The 22548-nt window shown below is 45.5% G+C and overlaps 1 protein-coding gene across 2 annotated transcripts in view; it reads left to right on the top strand.

Annotated features, from left to right (window-relative positions):
• Nucleotides 1-1676: 1676 nt before the first annotated feature.
• The window catches only part of nlgn2a (neuroligin 2a), a gene marked incomplete at both ends in the record, with an annotated part of 110585 nt that continues 89713 nt past the window's right edge, over nt 1677-22548 (top strand). Inside the window, one exon of one of the 2 annotated variants that reach the window (XM_079184875.1) lies at nt 1677-2190. In XM_079184875.1, the coding sequence (XP_079041001.1) occupies nt 1683-2190 (508 nt within the window). The remainder of the gene's footprint in view (nt 2191-22548) is intronic. The other variant, XM_079184874.1, reaches the window with a different exon arrangement.

Below are 22548 nucleotides of genomic sequence, written 5' to 3'. Positions count from 1 at the left end.
AGCTGTTAGCTGTTAGCTGTTAGCAGCTAATAGCTGGTGGACAGTCCCGCTTGACGAAATAACTGAGCAGCGAATGTTAAACGGAGGTTCCGTTGAGTTATAATATGATGTGTTCAAGCTCTGTTCGGTAAAAATGAGTATTGGGAGAAGGTGAATTATAACGCTATCATGATGTGTTCAAATGTTATCTTGTAAAATGTATTTTTTGGTGAAAGACTTGAATAAATACAGTTGGTTGAAGGAGATGTTTCCACAGCAATAAAAACTAAGCAGCTAATAAATAATACAGAATTAAAACTGCTAATGCCAAGATTTTTTTAATCAAAGCAAATATTTAATACAAAATTCAATCATTTATTTCCCCAATAATATGAATGGTGTTTGTATGCAAATAACCCCTATAGATGACACTAACAAACCAAGATACCGTTTAGAAATGTTGACAGCTTACACTGACTTCAGGACGGTTGAAATCATTTTTCGAGTTGTTTCCGGGACGATGGTGATAAAAGTCGGGCTGGAGCCTTGAAGAGTATACGTATTTAGTTTTGACAGACAATACTTTTGTATGCAGTTTAAGAAGAAATATGAGATATCTCTTTTGTGTATTAATTATTCCTCCTTAATAAAGCAAAATGGTATTTTATCCAATTGATTAATCAATGTAATACTCAATTACTAAAGTAATTTCCCTATACAATAGCTTTCTAAACTGAGGCTAAATTGAGGCACCAGTAGCAGTGTTGTTAGAGGAAGACTTGGTGTCGTGGAGTCTACATCAGCTGCAGGATGTGTTTGGGGTACGCTGGAGGGTCACACACAGTTCTCCAGGAGAGGGTTGGTGTCTTCATGCAGGTCAGACCAGGACAGAGTGGACTCGTCTGTTGTTGGCGGGTTAGATGACATTGCAAAAACCGGACAACAGATCACGAGTATTACATGCTGGAGAATTCAGTTTGTAACCATGTGAAGTGAAACACGTTGATCACGTTGAGTCTTTCTGACTTGATCTCAACAATGCTGTCTGTCGTTTCATTTCCACTGCTTTCGTTTCAGGAAATGTTTTTCACTTGGCAACAGTTGAAGGGCGAATGTTGCACTGACAACTTTTAATGGAATATATTTCTGCTTCAGATAAACTATAATCTCTCTTATCTTTCTCTCCACCCCCCCCCCCCCCCCCCCCCTGCCACCCTCTGTCTCTCTGTTTTTCTCTCTGTGTATCACTATCCTTTAAATCTCCCTCCTCCTCCCCTTCTCTGCCTCACCCTGCAGAATTCTGTGGCTGTTAAAAAACACATCGATCAAATGATCTGGATAATAGAGGACCAATAGGGATGGAACGCAACAGAACCATGACTGGGGAAGCGTTTCGGATCCTTGTTGCTCAGAACCAACACTGACCTGGCACCCGCACCGAGGTCCGGCCTCCTTCTCCGGCACCCCAACGACCCTTCTTTCCCCCAGCGACTGCTTCGCCCTCCATCTCACCTTCACGCAGAGCTCCTGGCCTTGATCAAACCTACACAAAAAAAACTCCTTTTATTCTTTCAGGGTCTGTCTGCTTTGGTTTTTAAATCCCCTCTTATGCTTTACCTTCCAGACTGTTGGTTATAATCCACATTCTCTCCCAAAAAGACTGAAGTGCTTCAGAACAGACTAAAAGCTGGTGGCTGAACACCATGGATCCAGTCATGTACCCCCTTCCACTTGCTCTAAGTAAACAAAGGCGGCAGGCTTTGTTGTCCAGAACGCGCCCCCATAGTCTCTTTACGGACTGGTGCCTGATGGGTTTGCTAGGCCTCATTGTGCTCTTCAGCCTGGCCTCGAGCCAGAAAATGGACCCTTCCAAACACCCCTTAGTCACCACCAACTACGGTAAGATCAGAGGCATCAAGAAGGACTTGAACAACGAGATCTTGGGCCCCGTAGAGCAGTACCTGGGCGTCCCCTACGCCACGGCACCCATCGGCGACCGCCGCTTTCAGCCGCCCGAAGCCCCGGGATCCTGGCAGGAGATCCGCAACGCCACCCAGTTTGCCCCCGTGTGCCCTCAGAATGTCCACGGCGTGCTCCCAGAGATTATGCTGCCTGTGTGGTTCACTGACAATCTGGACGTGGCGGCGGGTTACATCCAGAACCAGAGCGAGGACTGCCTCTACCTCAATATCTACGTGCCCACTGAGGATGGTGAGTGGGCATTATTTTATGACGGGTAGGGGGGAGGCTGGGAGATGAGGGATTTAGTGGGTGACAGTGGGTAGAATGAAGAGATTGACTGTTCTCTAAGCCCCGCCCCCTTAGGTACTCTTGCTGTGCCTGTCAAGCTTTCCATAGTCGCCCAGGAGATATGTAGTAGGAATGGGTATCGTTGCACAATACAGTAATTGATCAATGTCGACAAAATAACGATTTGTATGGTTTTGCTCGCAGCCAATCACAGCAAGCTATCTTCCATTTAATGTGACGTTTGATTGGCCCACGACTGCAGCAGCTGCAACCCACACAGCCTGGATAGTCTACCTGCACAGAGATGCCCGGGCCGCCATCTAGCAGCTAACGGCGCTAACAACGGCAACGGTGCTGAGAAAGCTAACAATTGTAAGCTCGGGGGGGGGGCCTTGATGGGCATCACGCGACAACGATATGATAATGGGGACAGAGTCACCGTTTGTTTGTGTGTGAACTGACGCTTCATTACCTTCATGAGAGGGTTGGAAACGACTGGCTCACTTTTTTAAATATTTCCAGTCGACTCATTTAAAACAAGAACCCTGTAAAAGGGTCTAAACAGCCTCGTATCCCAGGCACAACGTCTGCATCCTCACCGGCTCGTGATCCATGTAGAAACCAGCATCCACAGCTACAACCCCGTGTACACCACTTCAGCATGCAGACACATCCAAAAGCTTGACGGGCCAGCTGGGCCTAGTTGCGGTTGCTACGCTCTGATTGGACAGTCGATGTTCAGCGGAGGGGTGTAGAGAACGGTCAATTAGTGCCACTCATGATGGAGAGGAGCCTCGGGAAGTTCACGTAATACGGAAAAAACGTCTGGAAAACTCTTGTGAATGTTTTTTCAATGTACATGCACCACCTTAAACACCACAAATATTGCATATGCATGGTGTGTGTTAGCGTAGGGACTTATATATATTTATATATAAATATATATATATAAATATATATATTTATATATAAAAAAAAAAGAAATAGTGTACAAAATCTTCCATGGATCATTTTTCAATTACCCTACCCTGGTTTTACAGTCCTTCCCATTCAAGGTGTTGTAAAGCAGGAGAACAAGGACTGAAGCAGTTTCCAAGGTGCTTTATGAGAAAAAGATTAGGTGACATTTGACTTTTCTGACTTTTTTTTCTTTTCATCAAGAAGCCTCTTCTCTCAACTCAGATCTTTCTGCAGACGTTTTTTGTCTGCCCGGGCAATAAAAGAGAAATATTTCCATTTTGTTGGCAGATATGAAGAGGAGAGACTTCCGTCAGCTCTCTCTCCCTCTCTCTCTCTCCTCGCCTAGGATATTGTATAACGTGTGTCACGTTTGTCTCTGTATCTCTGTACTACGCTGCACAAAGCCAGCCCCTTTCACAGAGAGAAGGCTCTCAGGTTTCTCCATCCAGAAACTGTCTCTTGGTTTGACCTCAAACCACTGGAGGTCTTCAGAAAGCACCTTCCTGTACTAACACAATGTGGGGTTTTTTCTGTTTTTTCTTGATAAGCACACACAAGTTTTAACATAAAAGGTCAACTAGAACATAATCCTCCATCACCTGCTTTGACGGTATCAACATCAGCGCGTGTGTGCCTCGGTGTTTGCATTCCCCTGTGTCTGTGTGTCGGTGTGTACCACAGTGTAGCGATGAGGCAGTGATTTCCACCCTGAAAATGCTCTAACACATTTCGGTCGCCCTGTCAGCACTTCCATCACTCGACTGGACTTTCTTTTTTTTTTTCAGCCCCTCACAGCTCAACGCGCTTCCTTCCTCCCTCCCTCCCTCCCTCCCTCCCTCCCTCCCTTCCTTCCTTCCTTCCGCCTCTCTGCTCCAACACCGCAGCCTCAGCCCCCGACACCCTGTCATTGCCACTTACAGCTCCTCGGGCACATATAGAACACTATACATCAGATCTGGAGTCATTTCGCATGTCTCGCACAGCTTTTTTTTTCTTCTTCCTGTTTTTGTGAGACTTGTGATATAACAGAGAGGGATATACACCCAGCCTCTCGCTCACACACTGTCCCAGAGGTGTACAGTGCACTCGCAGGTGTAAAGTAGTGACCTTCATTCATCAACGGGGAACAGCGGCGTTACATCGTCAGCATAATACTCCAGCGGGGCGGATGTTTAATGCATTAGAACAAAGTCATACATTTCAACATCTATATTAGAACAAATATGATTTAATTTGGTGTTAAAAAACATGCAGCGGCAACGTATGGGCCGGCTTCATCCCTCATAATCGGCGCTGTTTGATTCATGATTCAGGCATGACATTTGCTGGCCTCAGCACTTCTCCAAAAGCTCCAGGGTCGTCTTCCTCTCTGCTCGTCCTTTCCTCTCTGCTTCTCCTAGTTTTTATTTTATTTTTCATGTGCTGCTTGGTGAGGGAGGGGAGGCAAAGAGGAAGCAAGAAAAGCGGAGAGGAGGAGAACGCTTTTGGCCAGTAGATCAAAAATCAGACGAGGCTGAATATGCTCTCACGATGCCACTCTCCCGTCTCCTCTCGCCGTCCGTTCCCCTTCTATTCTCCTTACGATTCCCCTGAGGCCTTCTTTACGTGTATCCTTTTTATAGGGCGCCCTTAAGACAGAATCCTTCAAAACCTCCTCTCATTTTAAGTGGATTAAGTCTGCAGAATTACTGCTTAATGCTGCCATCAGTGCAAATGGAGGGAAAGTGGGACACTGACAAGAATGTGTGTGTTTGTTCGTAGATAAACACACGCGCAACCGTTTGGTGCTTACCCGTGGCCCCTTAATTAATACTTAAGCACTTAATAAGTTGCTAAGCTAGCCATGTGTTGTCATTTTTTTACTAATTCCGTGGCGCTCATGAAGAAATATGTTTCTGAATTTGTGATACTTTGAGAAAAAACAAACAAGAAAGGGAACATAACTAATCATGTTACAGTAATGATACAGAACTACACTTGTTACTATCTGATTCACAGAAACGTAATCTAATATGGGAATGATTTTAAATTGTGTTACATCCAGTACATGAACATTTTACAGCCTGGAACCACATTTGTTCTTCATCAATCATAAGTTTTATCAACATTGATCTCAGCGCACCTAATGATTCATTATTTACACATTATTTAATAAAAGGACAGATTATGGAACCATATACAAGCAAATACATAAAACACAATATTGAGAATACATCAATGGTCATTGGAATACCGCTAGAATGTAAAGTATAAACCCAGCGTGTCTCCTCCTCCCTGCGGTAGCCTATCGGAGCTTAGGACCCAGGGGAACTGGTTTTGCCCCTCCGGCAGGTGGCTCCTTCACCGAACGCTGGGAAGGTTCCCAGATGACATCCCATAAATCATAGCGAGAGGTTTTCATCTGGCTCCTGCAGAGTCACGGCGGATCGATGGACGAGGGGAAGGGAGGGAAAGGCCGACTGCTGCTGCTGCTGCTGCTGCTGCTGCTGCTGCTGATGCCTCAGGCTCACCGACAAACCGCATGCTTCTCTCAGCAGTCAGCAGCCATTAACAAGGAGCAAGGCTTCATGGTAAATACGTCGAGAGTAGCTGAACTCGGCAGCTCCTCAAATGGAAGTTCGCTGTAAATGTTTGCCAACACACAGGATCTCGTACACGGGGAACCGTGTGGCTTAGATGTTAGCAAGAACAGGTTAGTAAAAGCTGATTCTGGGCTGGTGAAGAAGGAAAATCTCGTTAGTAGAACAACAACACCTGCAGAGCGTCTTTCCTGGCTGAGCAGAGTCTTTTGCATATTTTGCAACGTACCATTTCCGAAAAGGAAGTCCAGCCTTTTGTATTCATCTGTTTCCCTGAAACCGCCTCCCACCCATTCGTGTGGCAACTGCTGATTGGCTTTAGGCCAACCGATATGCAGTATCAATATACATGTCCCACCACCGAGGACCAGACTTTCAGCAGGTGACTGGTGTAAACAGCATTTTAAGATCAATAATTCCTAAATATAAGCTTTTATTTCTGAAATAAAACAGACGAGTATGGATCTTGAACATACGGAGGCGGACTCCACCGCGCCGAGAAGATTTATTGGTGGTCGGCTGAGGTTTAACCCTGATGAGCTGTTACAAAATGCCTTTTAAGCTGCTAGTTCTATTCAATTAGTCCTCTTGGAGGAGAATATACATCAGTTTGCCAGATGATCCTCTGGGATTTGAACCGCTAACCTCAGCGTTGTCAGCTCCGTGCTTCTCGAGCTGAGCTGGGTGCAAGCTGGAGGCCTTATAAATTATTCCATCCGATACTTCATCTATCTCCATGCATCAAACTCAAACTCCCACATCTCCCCATTCTGCAATATTTCAATTTTCCGAGGAGATTCATCAAGAAGGGTTCGATACTAACACAATGACGGTGGTCCGAGGGCCGCGCTGCGACATCGGCACCGCCAGAGGGCTCGAGATGAATGAATAAATAACAGAGATAAAACAAACAAATAAATAATGGAGAGAGAGATATCCCAGCATGCAGCAGTGGGGGAAAAAAGATAAATATATTGCTTCTGATGCCCGAAAAAAAGCTTGATTATTCTGCTCCATCTCTTTCTCTCTCCTGCCAGGCCCGATGATCCCCTCTAAAGAACAGGAATGGGATGAAAAAAGGGATGATGGGGAAAAATAGATCACCATCTTTCTGCAGGCAGAATACACTTCCCTTAGAATGAACAATTGCTGCTACATACTGTATGGGCCTGTAGCTCCCAGGGGACAGGCACACACACACACACACACACACACACACACACACACACCCTTTATCACTAAAGTAAAAGTTTTCTTTGATGTGAGCACACTTGCCAGAACTGAAGGAGACAAAACACAGAACTTAATAAAGAAACAAGGACAGATTGAGAAGCAGAGAGTCAGATTTGAAGTCAGGCGTCACTGGTTGTCACTTTAGAGAGGGAAGAGGTCAGAGCAGAGGGCTTCATCCGTCCTCTGGTCCATCCCTTACAAAACCAAATCGGATGGAGTCCATCTTTTTCGACCTCCTCTCATGTTCCTCCTCCCTCCTCCCCCTCCTCCCTCCTCCCCTCTGCTCCATCCTGAGGCACAGTGGAGCAGACAGCGACAGTCCTGCTCGGTCAAAGGCTTTGTCTTACTCCGGGGAGGTCGGTGGGGGGCGAAGAGAGAATCGAATCAGCCGGGGTCGGTCACTCGCTTTGAACGTTTCCATGCAGGACAGTCCAGTGCGTACCTAGAAGCACAAGGCCACCGGCAGCCACAGTATACGAGGTGTACGGGGGTTGTTGAAAAGTCTGACAAGGACTTATATTAAGAAAAGGTTTGGGCCTTACAAACGGTTAGTGATCTATGATTTGTTTGCGTAGGTTTAAGGTGGGGCGGGGCTTTGTAGGTGGGGTTTTGAAATAGCGACGTCGTTCTCCCAGCTAGCTAAGGGTTTTTCTAAGCTCCACCAAAAACTAAAGGATAGTAGAGTTTTACTTCAGGACGGAAAGCAATCAACCCGTCAGTAAATATACCAAGACGGTTCCCCGGGGATGGCAAAACTCTAACTCTGTTCATATTAGAGAAACATCTGGACGGCAGTCCTTCCAGCACAGACCTACACACAATCCAATGTGAGACACCAGCGGAGGAGGATTTTTAAATTGCCGACGACGGCTAAGCTGGTTTAACCTGTGGGTTTGATGGACTGTTGAAATGGGGGAGAGGTTATTAGAAATGAGGCCAGAACTACTGAGGACGACATGTTTTACAAGACAAAGAGGAGAATCGAGGAGAACTTGGGACGACGGGTGGGAGAGGGGAGTGATTGTGTGTCCGTGGGCGTGAAAGAGGGAGAGAGAGCTCTTATTACCGTGTGGTGTGGGACGGACTTATTTTCAAATCTCGCAGAGTGTGTTTGGATTTGAGAGATTTTCTTTGAAATTCCTCCTCGTGGGATGCAGTCACATTTTATAAATGTTTTAAGGTTTTAAAAGTCTAACTGGACTTACATTTTACTTCATTAAAGTGCACCTCTTGCGTCATTTTGTTGCCTTAAACTAACCAATAACTCGTGTTGCCTAAACCTAACTTCATACACATAATACTTATATACTTATATTGTACCTGGCTTGTTTTTCTGATCTCTAACATTTAAATGCAGTGGACTGACCTGAGTAAAAACTCTCAGTGAAAAACACTGAATCACTTCAAGTGTAACCGTGTTAAAATAATCTCCGCCGATATCGATAATGACTGTAATTGGAGAAACGATTTGCATAATTGACTCAGTATCTTGACTTATTGTGGATGCACGCAAATGCAGCGGTTTCATAATGCGATTACACGACTGAGACGGAGAACGCGGCCAGATTGTGGTATCGATCGCATTTTGAAGATTTGACTTGCGAGGCAGCAGTATAGTTAATGAGAGACAGTGAAAGGAAAAGAACCAGGGATGGATGGATGGATGGATGGATGGATGGATGGATGGATGGATGGATGGGTGGGTGGGTGGGTGGGTGGAGGTTGAAGGAGTGCATAATTTAGATCGAGGACACGGGAAAGGGGGGAAGTGGGGGGCGGGGGAGGCAGGTGGGGTTGTGATGGCAACCATCCACCACTTCCTGTATCCTCCTGTCAGGGCGCGCATCAAAAGCCGTGTGCATTCTGCCTTTCCACTCGACTCTGAATGAAGGAATTAGCGAGGGCTCAGTTCCAGCTATTTATAGCCTGTAAGCCAGAGAGATGGAAAGAAAAAGGGCGTGCGTGTGTGCGTGCGTGCGTGCGTGCGTGTGTGTGTGTGTGTGTGTGTGTGGATGCATGCATGGGTGGGTGGCTTCTAGCGTGTGTATGCATGATGTGCACATCACATGATCCTAATAATCTCAGCGGTGTGCTTGCACCCGTTTTGTCTTGTTCATGTGGGTCATTTTGATCGACTCCCCCGTCTTCCTCTCTCAGCTCATATTATCTCTCTTGCGTTGCCTCCCTTTCTCACCTCTCTTCCCTTTCTATTCCATACCATGTTACTTCTTTCCTCCCGTCCTTTTCTCTTAAGCGTGCCCCCCCGCCCCTCACAGCTTCCCAGTCGTCATCACCATATGCTTTGGATGAGCAATGAAGGCAGAAATAGGACTTAGGCGTAGACAGTCCATTGAAATGATCGTTTTAGCCTCAGGAGGGTGAATTGACTTTACAACAGTACTTAAATAATAAGCTCTCAGGCTTTGACTATCCATGTTCTTTTGGCTTCACTTCTGCAGCAGTTTACAGCACAATCTGGGATATCATCTGGTTTAACTCGAGGATTGATCAAGTGCATCTAATGGGATTTGATGAAGTCTGATCCGCCCTCTCCTATCAGTTCGGCGATGTAATGAAAACACGCTCAGGTGGGGCAGCGGTTCACTGCTTTCTGGCCGGGGTTTCTGACTCAAACTCTCTTTAAATGACTCGGGAGACTCTGTTAAACTAAAAAGGGACACGTCATGAAAAAACACACTTTCTGCAGTGCTTGTGCACATACATTAGGGTGTCTGGAGTCCCTGCCAACCCACAAACTGTGAAATAAGACAACCCGCTCAGTTTCTGTTGGCTGCCTCGTCCCTTAAAGAGACGGAACGATATGTCCTCTCTAACTTAAACTTCAAACGCTGCTCAAATCAATATTTTCACATTTAATATAATGAACACTGTCTTTTCACTTCATATTACAATACTAATAACAATGGGTTGTGATTACATAACATATGTGACACTAGCTGACTCCTCCATGTGCTTTAGTTTGAACATGAAGAACGTCACACATCTCCTTTTACTGCGTCCTCCTGATCCACAGCTGGATATCTACTTGTGTTTATCGACACTCTTGTTGCTAAGTAGTATTTTTATATTATCTAAGTATTTTTAGCTGTATTATTTGGTATTTGGTACTTTAACTCTGAGCCTTCAACAATCAGGACAAACAGGATTCAGCTTTTGTCGCATGAAGTCTAGCGGTCGTAAACTGTCCTCGGCTCTCAGTGTGTTTGCCTTTTTTTTTTATAATTAATCCTCCAGTTTATTGATACAGTTCACATGCTGAACCGCTGAGTCGGCCCTTTCTCGGGCCAGCGTGGTCAGCTATCCCCGGTATGTTCTTGATGAGACCAACAGCATTTATTAAATGACTGAGCAATGCTGTGCAACAGAGATAAGCTGGCGCATAGAAGCAGGCCAGTGTTGTGAGATTGTATTGAATTGTGTTACTGAACTTGAGTGGAATTGATATTTCATGTTGAAATAGGAACCGTTTCTTTGTTTCTTTTTCTTGAATAGAAACTCTTTTCATTTTAAGAGAAGAACCACTTGGAGAAAGAAGATAATCAAATACTTCTGCTAGCTCATGAGGGATTACAGCATCAACCGGATCTCATGCCTCTGTCCAAACAAATCAGGTTATTAAAGTAACCTTGAACAGAAGACGATATATAGGGAGATCAAAGAGCCTATGGAGCGCATCGCAACAGTCAGAATTCAGCCGTCTGGGGATTAATAATGGCTCCAGACTGAACACTGACTGAAGATGTGCATGTATGCAAACACACACACAGGCAAACACTCGTTGGTACATGCGCACACTTAGTCACACACAAACAAGACTCACCCTTTTTGGCGCCGGGACACAAAGCGCATCCACATGAATTGCTTATTCTGCATTACGAGTTATATTGCCTTTTCTCACTCTCCCATCCGCCTCGCACACACACACTCCATCTCTTTCAATACAGCTCAAAGGGCCATCTCTTCGGGGCTTCTGAAGCCGAGGTGGCCAGTGGCAGTGAATGCAAATTACCCCTCCTGCACACACACACACACACACACACACACACACACACAGCTCCCTCTGCCAGGCCCCGCTGCCTCCCACAGCACTGAATGGTAAGGGCAGGGAGAACGAAAGAGAAAAGGGAGAGATTCAAAGAAAGGAGGGAGGCATGAATAGACAGAGAGAGCAGGAGGTTATCCAGAGGTAAGGCCTCCTCCTCTGGGGGGGGAACAAGTCTCCCGATATGTTCACGTGGGAGAAAAGTCGATGCAACGTTGCCGCGCAATTCATCACTAGTTAGCAAGAGTAGCTGCCGGGGTTCAAGCTGACGCCGAGTATTAATGACGCTCAGAATAATCCATGGAGTTGTGATTACATCATCTGTGCAGCTCCAACACCTGGGTCCCTGCAACACACACACGGGTGATTTAGAAGATACGCTGATGTACACACACACACAGAAAAACACCATTTTTCACGTGAATTAGTATCTCGTATTTAGCTATTGCATTATTTTGTAACACATTTCTGAATTGTACCAAGTGGTTTCGTGCCATCTTCAAGATCGTTCGATAGATTCTTTTCCTGAAATGCATTATAAAGTTACACCTAATGCATTATAATCTGCATATACCACTGAATAATTACAGCTATACCCACTCATACGTACGCATACTGCTTTATAACAATAATAATAACACATAATAAAGCATTTTATAAGGGCATACGGTCAAGAATCATAATTGTTTGTGTTTATTATTATTATAATTCCCATTGTTGTGGGTTATAATATTGTTTGTAATGCATTATAATCACTGTAAGTGGTCATTTTTTGCCTCAGATAAAGTGAACAAATATCAATTCACCTATGACACAAAATATAAAATACATTTTTACTTCACTTAAAAAAAAGCATGACCACTTATAATGTGTTTTGATTACTGTTATAAAGCATTATGAATATTTATGTGTGCTTATAACTATAACAATACAGTGTTATAAGCAGATTATAACGCATTATGAGTACGTTTATAACGTATAATAGACGTGGGTGTCACATGTAACTCGTCTGTTTGTTTTTTTGAATGAATCTGCATTGCGAGGTTCACGCGTAGTGTACAGTCATTGGTCACTAACCAAGAACTTACATCCAGTATCAAGTGCAGTCAGTCGGGCAGTCCAGGCTCCTCTCGGCCGGTGCGGTGAGGCAGAAAAGGCACAAACAAAAAGGAACAGCAGCGAGCGCTCCACACCGATGTCAGCTCACATCTCAGCACCATGGACAGCGCCAGAAGAACCAGTCCTGACACACGTGCACACAATGAAATCAGATGCACTGCAGTGTTCTCTGCTCCTCCCACTCTGTCTGTTCAGGCATCACTCTTCACGACTCACTTTTTAAGAAATCCTAAGTTAAACTACTCAGACTCGCTATCTACTCACCTAGCCGTGATTTAATTCACCTTCCACCTATTGTACGGTACTTTTTACAGTACTTTTCTAGACTGCGCAAGACAATTAACTGTGTTTCTCATGCTGTCCTTTATTTTTTTAGATTTCTTTTGTGAATTACTGGAAGATATGAACTCTACTGGATTCAAATACTGTTTGCTTTAATCTGCCACAACTGGGTAGACGAGGTGTTGTAAGTGAAACTTTAGGAGCCACATAGACTATACTATAGTATATAGTATTACAATCCTCCCTAGACATTCAGACAACAACAAATAAATAAAAACTCCATCAAAAGTTTGTTTAAATGCTGTCAAACATAAATTCCTCTGGTGACTATCCATCAAACACTGGTCCATTTGATTCAAAATGTTCACGAGTAAAGATGTTTATTGCCACACCAGGTATACAAGTATCGCAGGGAGAGAGGCTCCGCAAGAGAAAAAATAGATAGTAAATGTAAAAAGACATATAAAATAAAACATAATAACACAAAATAAGAAGCAATACAAATATCCTTTTAAGAAAAAACAACAGGGCAAACAAATTCATTCGATTTCATTCGATTTAGCGTGTTATCTAAACCTAAAGTAATTGGCGGTTCAGCTTAAAAGGTTTGAAAGTAATGTTTTAGGAAATTGAAAGAATTCCCTCGCCGGCCGTCGCCCAGCAGACAACACGCGGTCTCTTGTTGTCAGAGCACTTCAACAGTTAGTCAGGGGATTCTACAGGGACATGAGCAATCTGTCCAGAAGGCACTTGATCTATTCAATGCTTTATTCTTAATCAAGGTGGTTTTTTTATTGAAATATCCAATCAGCGGCACTCAGAGCAGGCCCCCGCTGGATTTTACAGTAAGTGCAACAGCTCCAGGTTTAGTCAGCAGGTGACACGACGGATTACACTGTGGCTGTTTTGGTGTGATGCAGCTGGGGGGGAGGGGGGGGGGAGGGGTAGCTTGTTCTTGAAAGAGAGATGGCAATTGAACTGTCCAAAAGCATTAAAACGACATGTTTCCTCCTATATCAGTCAGCTCGGCCTCATTTCCCAGGAGTCTCCTTTATTTTTGCGTTCCGAGTTTAACAGGATTTCCATCCCATTCTAGAAGACCTCAGCGGGGACAAATTGGTATAGATGGGAAATCTCTCATGATTTCATAACTCAGTGATTGCAGGCACAAATCAGAGAGGACTCTTCCTCTAATAGAATATGCACAGCTGGCACACATAAGGACAGGGACAGTTGAGGAGCCAAAAGAATACACAAAGAAAACGGGCATGGGCATGTGTCTGCATCGTGGTGTCCCTCCTGGGCCTTTGACCTAAATGAGTCCCTCTGCTCCGTCTTGGCACTCCCTCAGTGTTCCACTCTGTCAGCATTAGGAGCTCTCCGGTTAGTAACGTCCCAGTGCTGCGGCCCGCGGTGGAAAAAAGCTCTTACGAGGCCCGGCCTGTGAGGAGGAGATGGATTTAGACGGAGGCAGAGGAGGAAGAGATGGCAAAGGGTCAGCCCCCCCGAAAAAACAAGCTGTGTGCTTCAGCCCTTTGTTTGTCCGAGCTCCCCAGTCCGGCCCTCTAAACACATTCAGCTCTTTCACTACAGACATGCTGATACGGCTGTTTCCACTGACCGCAGCCGTTGTGAGCTCTAAAGTGTTTTCAAGTAGCATTTATAGTTTACCTTAGACACCTAGCTGACAGCGTCGGACACACGTCTGCAGCAATAGCGTTTTTTTAGTGCACCAATTTAAAGGGACAGTGTGCAGGGTTTGGTGGTTTTGCAACCAGCTGAATACCCCTCCTCTCACTCCTCCCTTTCCACGATTGTGGGAACCGTAAGCTGCCGAGTGGCAAAGAAAAAAAGACGAGGGAGAGGGGGTAGAGAAGACCTCTGTGTTACATGTAATGGAAGCTGCTGTGGTGTTAGAGCAGATAGAGGAGTTCAAAGCCCACACGGACGGATAAACAGCGACGTGCTCTTGGATCACACTGGAAGGATCAACAACAAGCCTTTGTTTAGGGCAGAACTAGCCCAGGGGTTGAGTGACTCCTCAAACACACAAACGCAGATTGGTTCCTTTGTGATTTTCATGGACAAAGTCGAGGAAAAGCCGAGGCACCGCGGGGATTACCTCGGAGATGAAATACTACACGAAATGGCAACGTAGCAGCTGAGCCTGTCGGCGTTTTTGATAACATAACCTCCCGCCATATTTTCCCTGTTTTCCCTTTACCGTCTCCTCCTTCCCCCATATGTCAAGACAACATAAAGACTCTTCGCTCTTCAAAGGTTAGCCCAATAAAGAGCGCGCGCAGCTCCGCTGACAAAACCGCAAATGTCAAAATGGTTAAAGGGAAGGCTTTCCTGAACTCGCCGGTTATCTTTTCCACGAGGAGACAAACAGCGGGCGCCGTTCTGACAGACCCGGGGTATCATGGGAGACGGAGTGAGTGTCTCCTGTAATCTATCACCTCTGGAGCAGAGGGAATCACGCCATCGAGGTTTGGAATTGACTGGCTCAGTATACACACACTCAGGCGCACACATCCTGACACAATTTCACGGAAATAGAAAATGTAACTATTACTTATCTAAGAAACTGTATTAGTGGTTTCTACAAAGTGGTTTGTACTAAGAATTATTATTATTATTATTATTATAAATTAATAGAATAATACAGTTGCGTGTAGGGCTGCAGAGCATTTATTTCTGCTTCTGTTGAAGCTCCGTCTGTCGTCATATTGAATGATGTCATCACTAAATATGTTAATGTGGTTAGTATAAATGAAATTCATGGTGCTGTTAGATTTCTGCTAGACTGCCCCGTCAATACAGATAATCATGACATAATTAAAGTCAATTTAGACTTTCAGCCTCAACAATACTCTGGAGTTGTTGGAGTGGATCACACAAGTCCGAATCAATCCAAAACATCTGCAGCCGCTGGAATCCAATCCTAGGAATTGTAAAATAATCATATTAGTGTCGTCTAATCTTTATCTGCATCTGCGCAGAAACACTTGAGTTTAAACAGAATGAACAGACATGCAGGCAAAAAAAACGCTGCGCTGCATTCAGATGTTGATGTAGCATTTGAATGTCTTCAAAGCTTCCAACTGAAACCAGTCAGTTAGAAGATAAGATGCTCTCCCACCACCAACCACGTTCAGTGGAAGATATAGTAGATGTGTACGTGACTCGTGGAGAGCGATCACACACACGCACGTCACCGCTAACGCGTAGATTTCTACCAGGCCAAGTGTAGAAATCGATGTGCTGAAGAAGGGCGGGGGGGTGTTTTTCATTAAAAGTTGTGCAGCGATAACATCGGGGATTCAACGTGACATATGTGTAGTAGGTTGGAAATGCTACAGGTTTAGTTTTATTAAAACTAACCCCCCCCACACACTTTTTGTTAATAATTGAACTATTATAACTCTTCAGACTTTATATCAAGGTAATACACGATCACGTCAGTAGATGGCGCTTTGGTGCTGCTGTGGATCCATTAGAGACGAACGTAGCTCCGCTCATGCGCAGCTCAGAATTAAACTAGCTCTGGCCTGAGCGTGATGCTAACATCGATCCCGTCTCTGTATTAATCCACAGGTATTCTAAACTTGTTTCTGTCTGTAACTGGGGTTGTGATCGAATGTAAATACAGTTAAATGTTTTGTAATGTTGTAACCTGATTAGAGATGTGTGATAAATGTAGTTAGCTATATTTTGTAGTTAATTGTTCTGACGAACGTTGTAATGCTACCTAGCTAGTTCCGTCCGTGAACTTCAGTGTTACACCGTGGTTGTTACATGTTAGTAGGACTGGAGGTGGAATATATTTGTATTTGTTCACACCATGTTAAAGTAAATTGTGAAATGTTATGATCTGCAAGGCAGCTCAGAATTAAACTAGCTCTGGCCTGAGCGTGATGCTAACATCGATCCCGTCTCTGTATTAATCCACAGTGAGATCAGTTGGCTACACAGTGCTCCCTAGCCTGTGTAACCTTTGCTGCCGGTCCAGATTTCCCCTAGGTCTGGTGCCGGTAACAATTGGGGGCTCGTCCGGGATCATCTAGCGTCCTTGCCTGGTGAAGTGGGTGCTGAGATAACGTGAACAGGTGTTCCAAAGCTTCAGGGAAGGCTGCAATATAGTGCGTCATCCAGAGAGCGGAGTCCACCGTTGTAACGTTATAATGGCCACTGTCACCCCGCGGCGGACGTTGGTCTTCCAGATCCAGAAGAGACTGTCCGACTTGAGTGAAAGTCAACTCCTGAGAGTTGCGAGTTCAATTGATGATGGTGGTGCAACTAGCAACATTGATGATCTGAGTGAACCAGAACTGTATGACCTGATTGTTGACTACATCAGAAGTGAGAAATTGTTAGTCCTGGAGGATGGAGGTATGTCCCAACTTCTTCTCCTCGAAGACATGCTGAGTGACCTGCTGGCCACAGACACCGAAGGGGTTGGAGCTCACCAGGCTGCGCCTTCTGAGAGAGGAGATATAGCAGTCGACCAACCGGGATGCCACACTACTCCTCATCCTGAATACAACCATCCAGACAGACATCCAACTTCACCAATCACAGACATTCCCACACATCCATTGCACCTGGACAGAGATGCATGTCCCAACCCATCTACAGAGAACAGAGACTTCGATACACAGCCAGCCAGGAGCCTCACTACTCCAGTATCGACCAAGTTGCTCACAGCAGGTGTTGGGGGTGCTCCCCATGGTAGGGTGAGTCTGTCTTCCAGTATGGGAGAACAGGTACTGAAGTTTAATGATGTGGCTGCCCTGCTCCCACGCAGAGAGTTTAAGCTACATGGTGGACAAATTTCTGATGTTGGTTCTGACATGTCATACAGCAGTCTGTGTAAACAAATAGATGGAGGTTTGCAAGAAGGTTTTACTGAGTCAGAGGTAATTCGAACTGTGATTAAGATCATAAAAGCTGGTTCGTTCAGAGATATGCTAACTAACAAAGATGACTTAACTGTTAATGAGCTAAAACGTTTTCTCCGTGCACACATCAGGGATAAAAATAGTACTGAGCTTTTTCAAGAGTTAAGTAACGCTAAACAGCAAGACAAAGAGAGCCCACAGCAGTTTTTGTACAAAACCATGGGTTTAAAGCAGCGAGTGTTATTTGAGTCACAACAGCCTGGTGCAGAGTTTAGCTATGACAAAAGGCTAGTTCAAGGTACCTTCCTCCACACACTTTACCAAGGGTTAAATGAGAAAAACAACCATGTTCGACATGATCTAAAACCCTTCCTCAAAGACCTACAGGTTAGTGATGACTTTCTCTTAGATCAAATCACTAAGTCTACTAGTGAGGAGGAAGAAAGACTAAAACGACTTGGCACAGTAGCTAAAACCCGACCAGTGACTATAAGCACAGTTCAGCTTGACAGTAGTGACTCAATTAAGCAAGCTAAAGTTGACATTGAGTTACAGGCTAATCGTGCTGCTATTACAGAACTGACGGCACAAGTGTCCTCACTGACCAAACATCTAGCCCAGATGGGTAAACCTACTGACAGTGCGACATCAAGAGATCCCTGCCCACCAGCAGTCCGTCCTCAGGCACCAACAACGGAGACCAGGGGCAGATGCAGTGACTGTGTACAACAAGGCAATATGAGCTGTCCTCACTGCTTTGTTTGTGGCCAAGCTGGACATCGCGCCATAGGCTGTCTAAAAAAAAGGATGACGGGAAACGGGCCGAGGTCACTGGAGCGGGACAGCCAGTGACTGTGACAGCTAAAGAGGTCCCAGCACCAGCCAGGTCGGTAAAAGCAAAAACACAGTGTCAACCACCACCAAGAAAGTGTCTAGCACAGCTCATAGGAAAGCGATGTATGGTTTCATGCGCCATCAACGGAGTCCCTCTCCAAATGCTGCTCGACTCAGGGGCTCAAGTGACTATGGTAGGGAGAGCATGGATGAAAAAAACACTTCCCAACGTCCAAATCCAGCCACTCCAATCCCTCCTTTTCGACCGGCCCTTGGAGATTTCGGCAGCTAATGGTACAGATGTTCCCTTTGATGGATGGGCAGACATTGAACTCCAGGTCTGTAGTGAAAATTATGGACATGTCACCATACAAGTGCCAGTATTGATCAGCAAGAATGTTCTTAACTCTCCTCTTTTAGGCAGTAACGTTATAGCTGAGATGATCAAAACAAACAAAGAACAGAGAGGTGAGGCTGATATTTCTGCGTTACTTAAAGAAGCATTAAGTGTCAGTGACAGTGCAGTGGAAGCCCTAGTTTCTACTCTCCAGATTTTGACCCCTGAGGAGACTGCTCCTGAGACCGAGTACAGTGTGAGGACAGGAAAGAGAGGAGTAACTATTCCTGCAGAGCAGATTTGTGAGGTGAGGTGTAGAGTCAGAGAATGGCCAAAGGGCGGGACAATGCTGTTTCAACCCAATCTATTGAGTCACTGTCCTGAAGGGTTAGAGCTGTTTCCGGCTTTAGTGGATGTTCCAAGTGGGTACACAAAAATAGTTAAAATCCCTATTCAGAACCCCACTAAACACGATATCTATCTCACAAAGAGAACAGTTATAGGCACGTTGGAGGAAGTTATAGAAGTGAAACCAGTTAACTGTTTTCCAGGTGGTTCAGAGCCAATGTCCCATCCCACGGTAAACACCTACTCAGCTCAGTTAAACACAAACCAGCAGAGAGAAACAAGTGATGGACATGAGATGAAGGGCATGTCAAAACAGAGCTGGCATCCACCTGTTGACGTGTCACACCTGAGGGAGGAAGAACAAAAGATAGTCAGAGACTTGTTGTATGAAGAGTCAGATGTATTTGCCAGGGACGATTCTGACATTGGTTGCATCCCAAACTTGCAGCTTCAAATCCACCTAAATGACAAAACACCAGTCCAAACGTCCTACAATTCAGTCCCCAAGCCCTTGTACAAAGAGGTAAAAGAATATGTCCAGAACCTGCTTGACCACGGTTGGATCAGAAAATCCATCTCACCCTACTCGTCTCCATTGGTCTGCGTCAGAAAAAAAGACAAGAGTTTACGTCTGTGTGTTGACTTTCGAGGCTTGAACCGCAAAACTGTCCCTGACCGCCACCCTCTTCCACGCATCCAAGACCTGCTGGATAATCTCGGGGGATACTCGTGGTTCTCAATACTCGATCAAGGCAGTGCATACCACCAGGGCTTTGTCGATGAGAGTTCCAGACACCTGACTGCCTTTAGCACGCCTTGGGGACTGTATGAGTGGATTCGACTTCCATTTGGCCTTACCAATGCTCCAGCAGCATTTCAAAGATGCATGGAGGGAGTCCTTGATGGTCTAAGGGATGAGTGCTGCTCTCCATATTTAGATGATGTGCTCTGCTTCTCCAAGACCTTTCATGACCATGTTGACGACCTGAGGCGGGTTCTTGGCCGCCTTCGAGAACACGGTATTAAGTTACGCCCAAACAAATGTGAGCTTTTTAAAAGTCAGGTCAGATATCTAGGGCGCTTAGTGACCAGGGAAGGCATCCAGATAGACCCTCAAGACCTTGAGGCCGTTCAGCACCTGAAGGATAGGAAGCCAAAGAATGTGGGAGAGGTCAGAGCGCTCTTAGGGTTTCTAGGTTATTATAGAACCTTCATACAGGACTTTTCTAGAATAGCCAGGCCACTGTTTCAGCTAATAGAGAGTCCTAGAGACTCTACCCACAAAACCAACCCAGCTAAATCAAACAAGACCAAGGCGAGGGACGTAAATAGTGGTCAGCTTTCATCTAAAGTACCTGTCCAGTGGACACCACAACACAGTGCTGTGGTGTCGCACCTTGTTGACATGCTAAGCAGTCCACCCATCCTGGCCTACCCAGACTTTGATTTGCCATTCGTCCTTCACACTGACGCATCGAATGAAGGTCTGGGGGCAGTGCTCTATCAACAGCAGGGAAACGAACTCCGTGTCGTCGCTTATGGTTCCAGGACACTCTCACCAGCTGAGAAGAACTACCATCTCCATTCTGGCAAGCTGGAGTTCCTGGCCTTAAAGTGGGCAATCTGCGATAAATTTAGAGATTACCTCTATTATGCACCCACTTTCAGCGTATACACGGATAATAACCCCCTTACTTATGTTTTGAGTACGGCCAAGTTGAATGCAGTTGGACATCGTTGGGTGGGTGAGTTAGCTGACTTCCATTTCACCATCAGATATCGACCAGGCAAGTCAAATGCAGATGCTGACACCCTGTCACGATATCCAGTACCACTTCGCACCCACCTAAAAGAGTACACAGAAACAATGCCCCCAGATGTTGTCTCTGCCATCTGGCAGGGGGACAAAGCTATGAGGGACAGTGACGTGCCATGGGTGGCTGCACTACAGCTGCATCATGATGCAGATGACACACTTTGTGAAGGTATTCCGGTTATCACTCCAGAAAGTGTGAGAGCGGCTCAGAAGGAGGATGCTCCCATCTGTGAGGTGATAAACCTAAAAAAAAGAGGCTGGAATCCTAATGAAAAAGATAAGAAACAAATGGGACGAGAGACACGCAGAATCGTACATGAATGGAACAGACTCACACTTGACATGGGAATACTGTACAGGCAGACAGGACAACGGAAACAGTTGGTCCTCCCCAGTAAACTGAAGTTGACTGTGCTGAAACACCTGCATGATGATATGGGGCATGTTGGCGCAGACAAAGTCATCCACCTGGCGAGAGAGAGGTTTTATTGGCCCTTCATGCAACGTGAAATTGAAGACTACGTCATTCGTCAGTGCCAGTGTGTTAAACAAAAGCGGCCAATCATTCCAGAGAGAGCACCTATGGGTTCAATAACAACCAGTGCCCCATTTGAGCTTATCTCGATTGACTATCTCCATCTTGAACGAAGTAAAGGTGGCTATGAGTACATTTTAGTCCTGATAGATCACTTCACTCGCTTTGCACAAGCCTACCCGACCAAGAATAAGTCAGGCAGAACAGCAGCTGAGAAAATCTTCTATGACTTTATTCCACGCTTTGGTTACCCTGAAAAGCTACATCATGATCAGGGCCGGGAGTTCGAGAATAGTCTTTTCCAGAGACTCCAGCAGCTTGCAGGAATCGCCCACTCTCGAACCACCCCTTATCACCCGCAGGGCAATCCCGTTGAGCGTCTGAACAGGACACTTCTACAGATGCTCCGCACTCTGCAAGAGGAGAAAAAGGCAGAGTGGAAGGATCACTTACCCCACATAGTACACGCGTACAACTGTACAAGACATGAGGGAACAGGCTATTCACCGTTCTTTCTCCTGTATGGAAGAGCCCCAAGGTTGCCTGTTGATTTGCTCTTTGACCTGAAACCTCAACAAGAGCCAACGTCCAGACAAGAGTATGTGCAGAAATGGGCTTCTCGCATGCAGGAGGCATACAAGATTGCCTCAGATAACAGTGGGAAGTGCTCTGCTAAGGGGAAGAAATACTATGATCGGCATGTTAAAGGCGTGGTATTGCAGCCTGGAGATCGGGTGCTTGTCAGAAACCTGTCAGAGAGGGGTGGCCCAGGCAAACTTCGTGCTTATTGGGAAAAGAGAATTCATTGTGTGATCGAAAAGATTGGAGATGGACCTGTGTACAGAGTTCAGCCAGAAACTGGAGATCAAACCTTCCGTGTCCTGCATCGTAACCTGCTGCTCCCTGTAAATGATTTGCCCTTGGAACATGATGAGCAGAGACAGTGTGCACCCAAGAAAAAACAAAAACAGAGAGACAATCAGATTAAGAACAGTGACACCGTGGAGCAGGAGTCTGAACATTCTGATGATGAGGAACAATACACATATTGCCTCAGGACCATACCTGTGTATGAAAGAAAGAGAGTCAGACCCCCAAGGCCTGAAGCTAAACCTCCGAATGAACTCAGTGCTGTAGCCTCAGAGTTCCAGCCAATGAGACAAGTGACAGAGACAACTCAAATACAGCAGCCACCTGAACCTGAGCTAGTTGCGGAGCCAGATTCAGTGCAGCTGCCGGTACCAGTACCGTCTGCTACACCAACAGCTGAGGGGCTACCGCATGAACCAGCGAGGAAGGACACTATGGA

Source organism: Pholis gunnellus (assembly GCF_910591455.1).
Source record: "Pholis gunnellus genome assembly, chromosome: 23".
NCBI classification, from domain to species: domain Eukaryota; kingdom Metazoa; phylum Chordata; class Actinopteri; order Perciformes; family Pholidae; genus Pholis; species Pholis gunnellus.
This window is presented reverse-complemented; position numbering and strand designations above follow the sequence as displayed.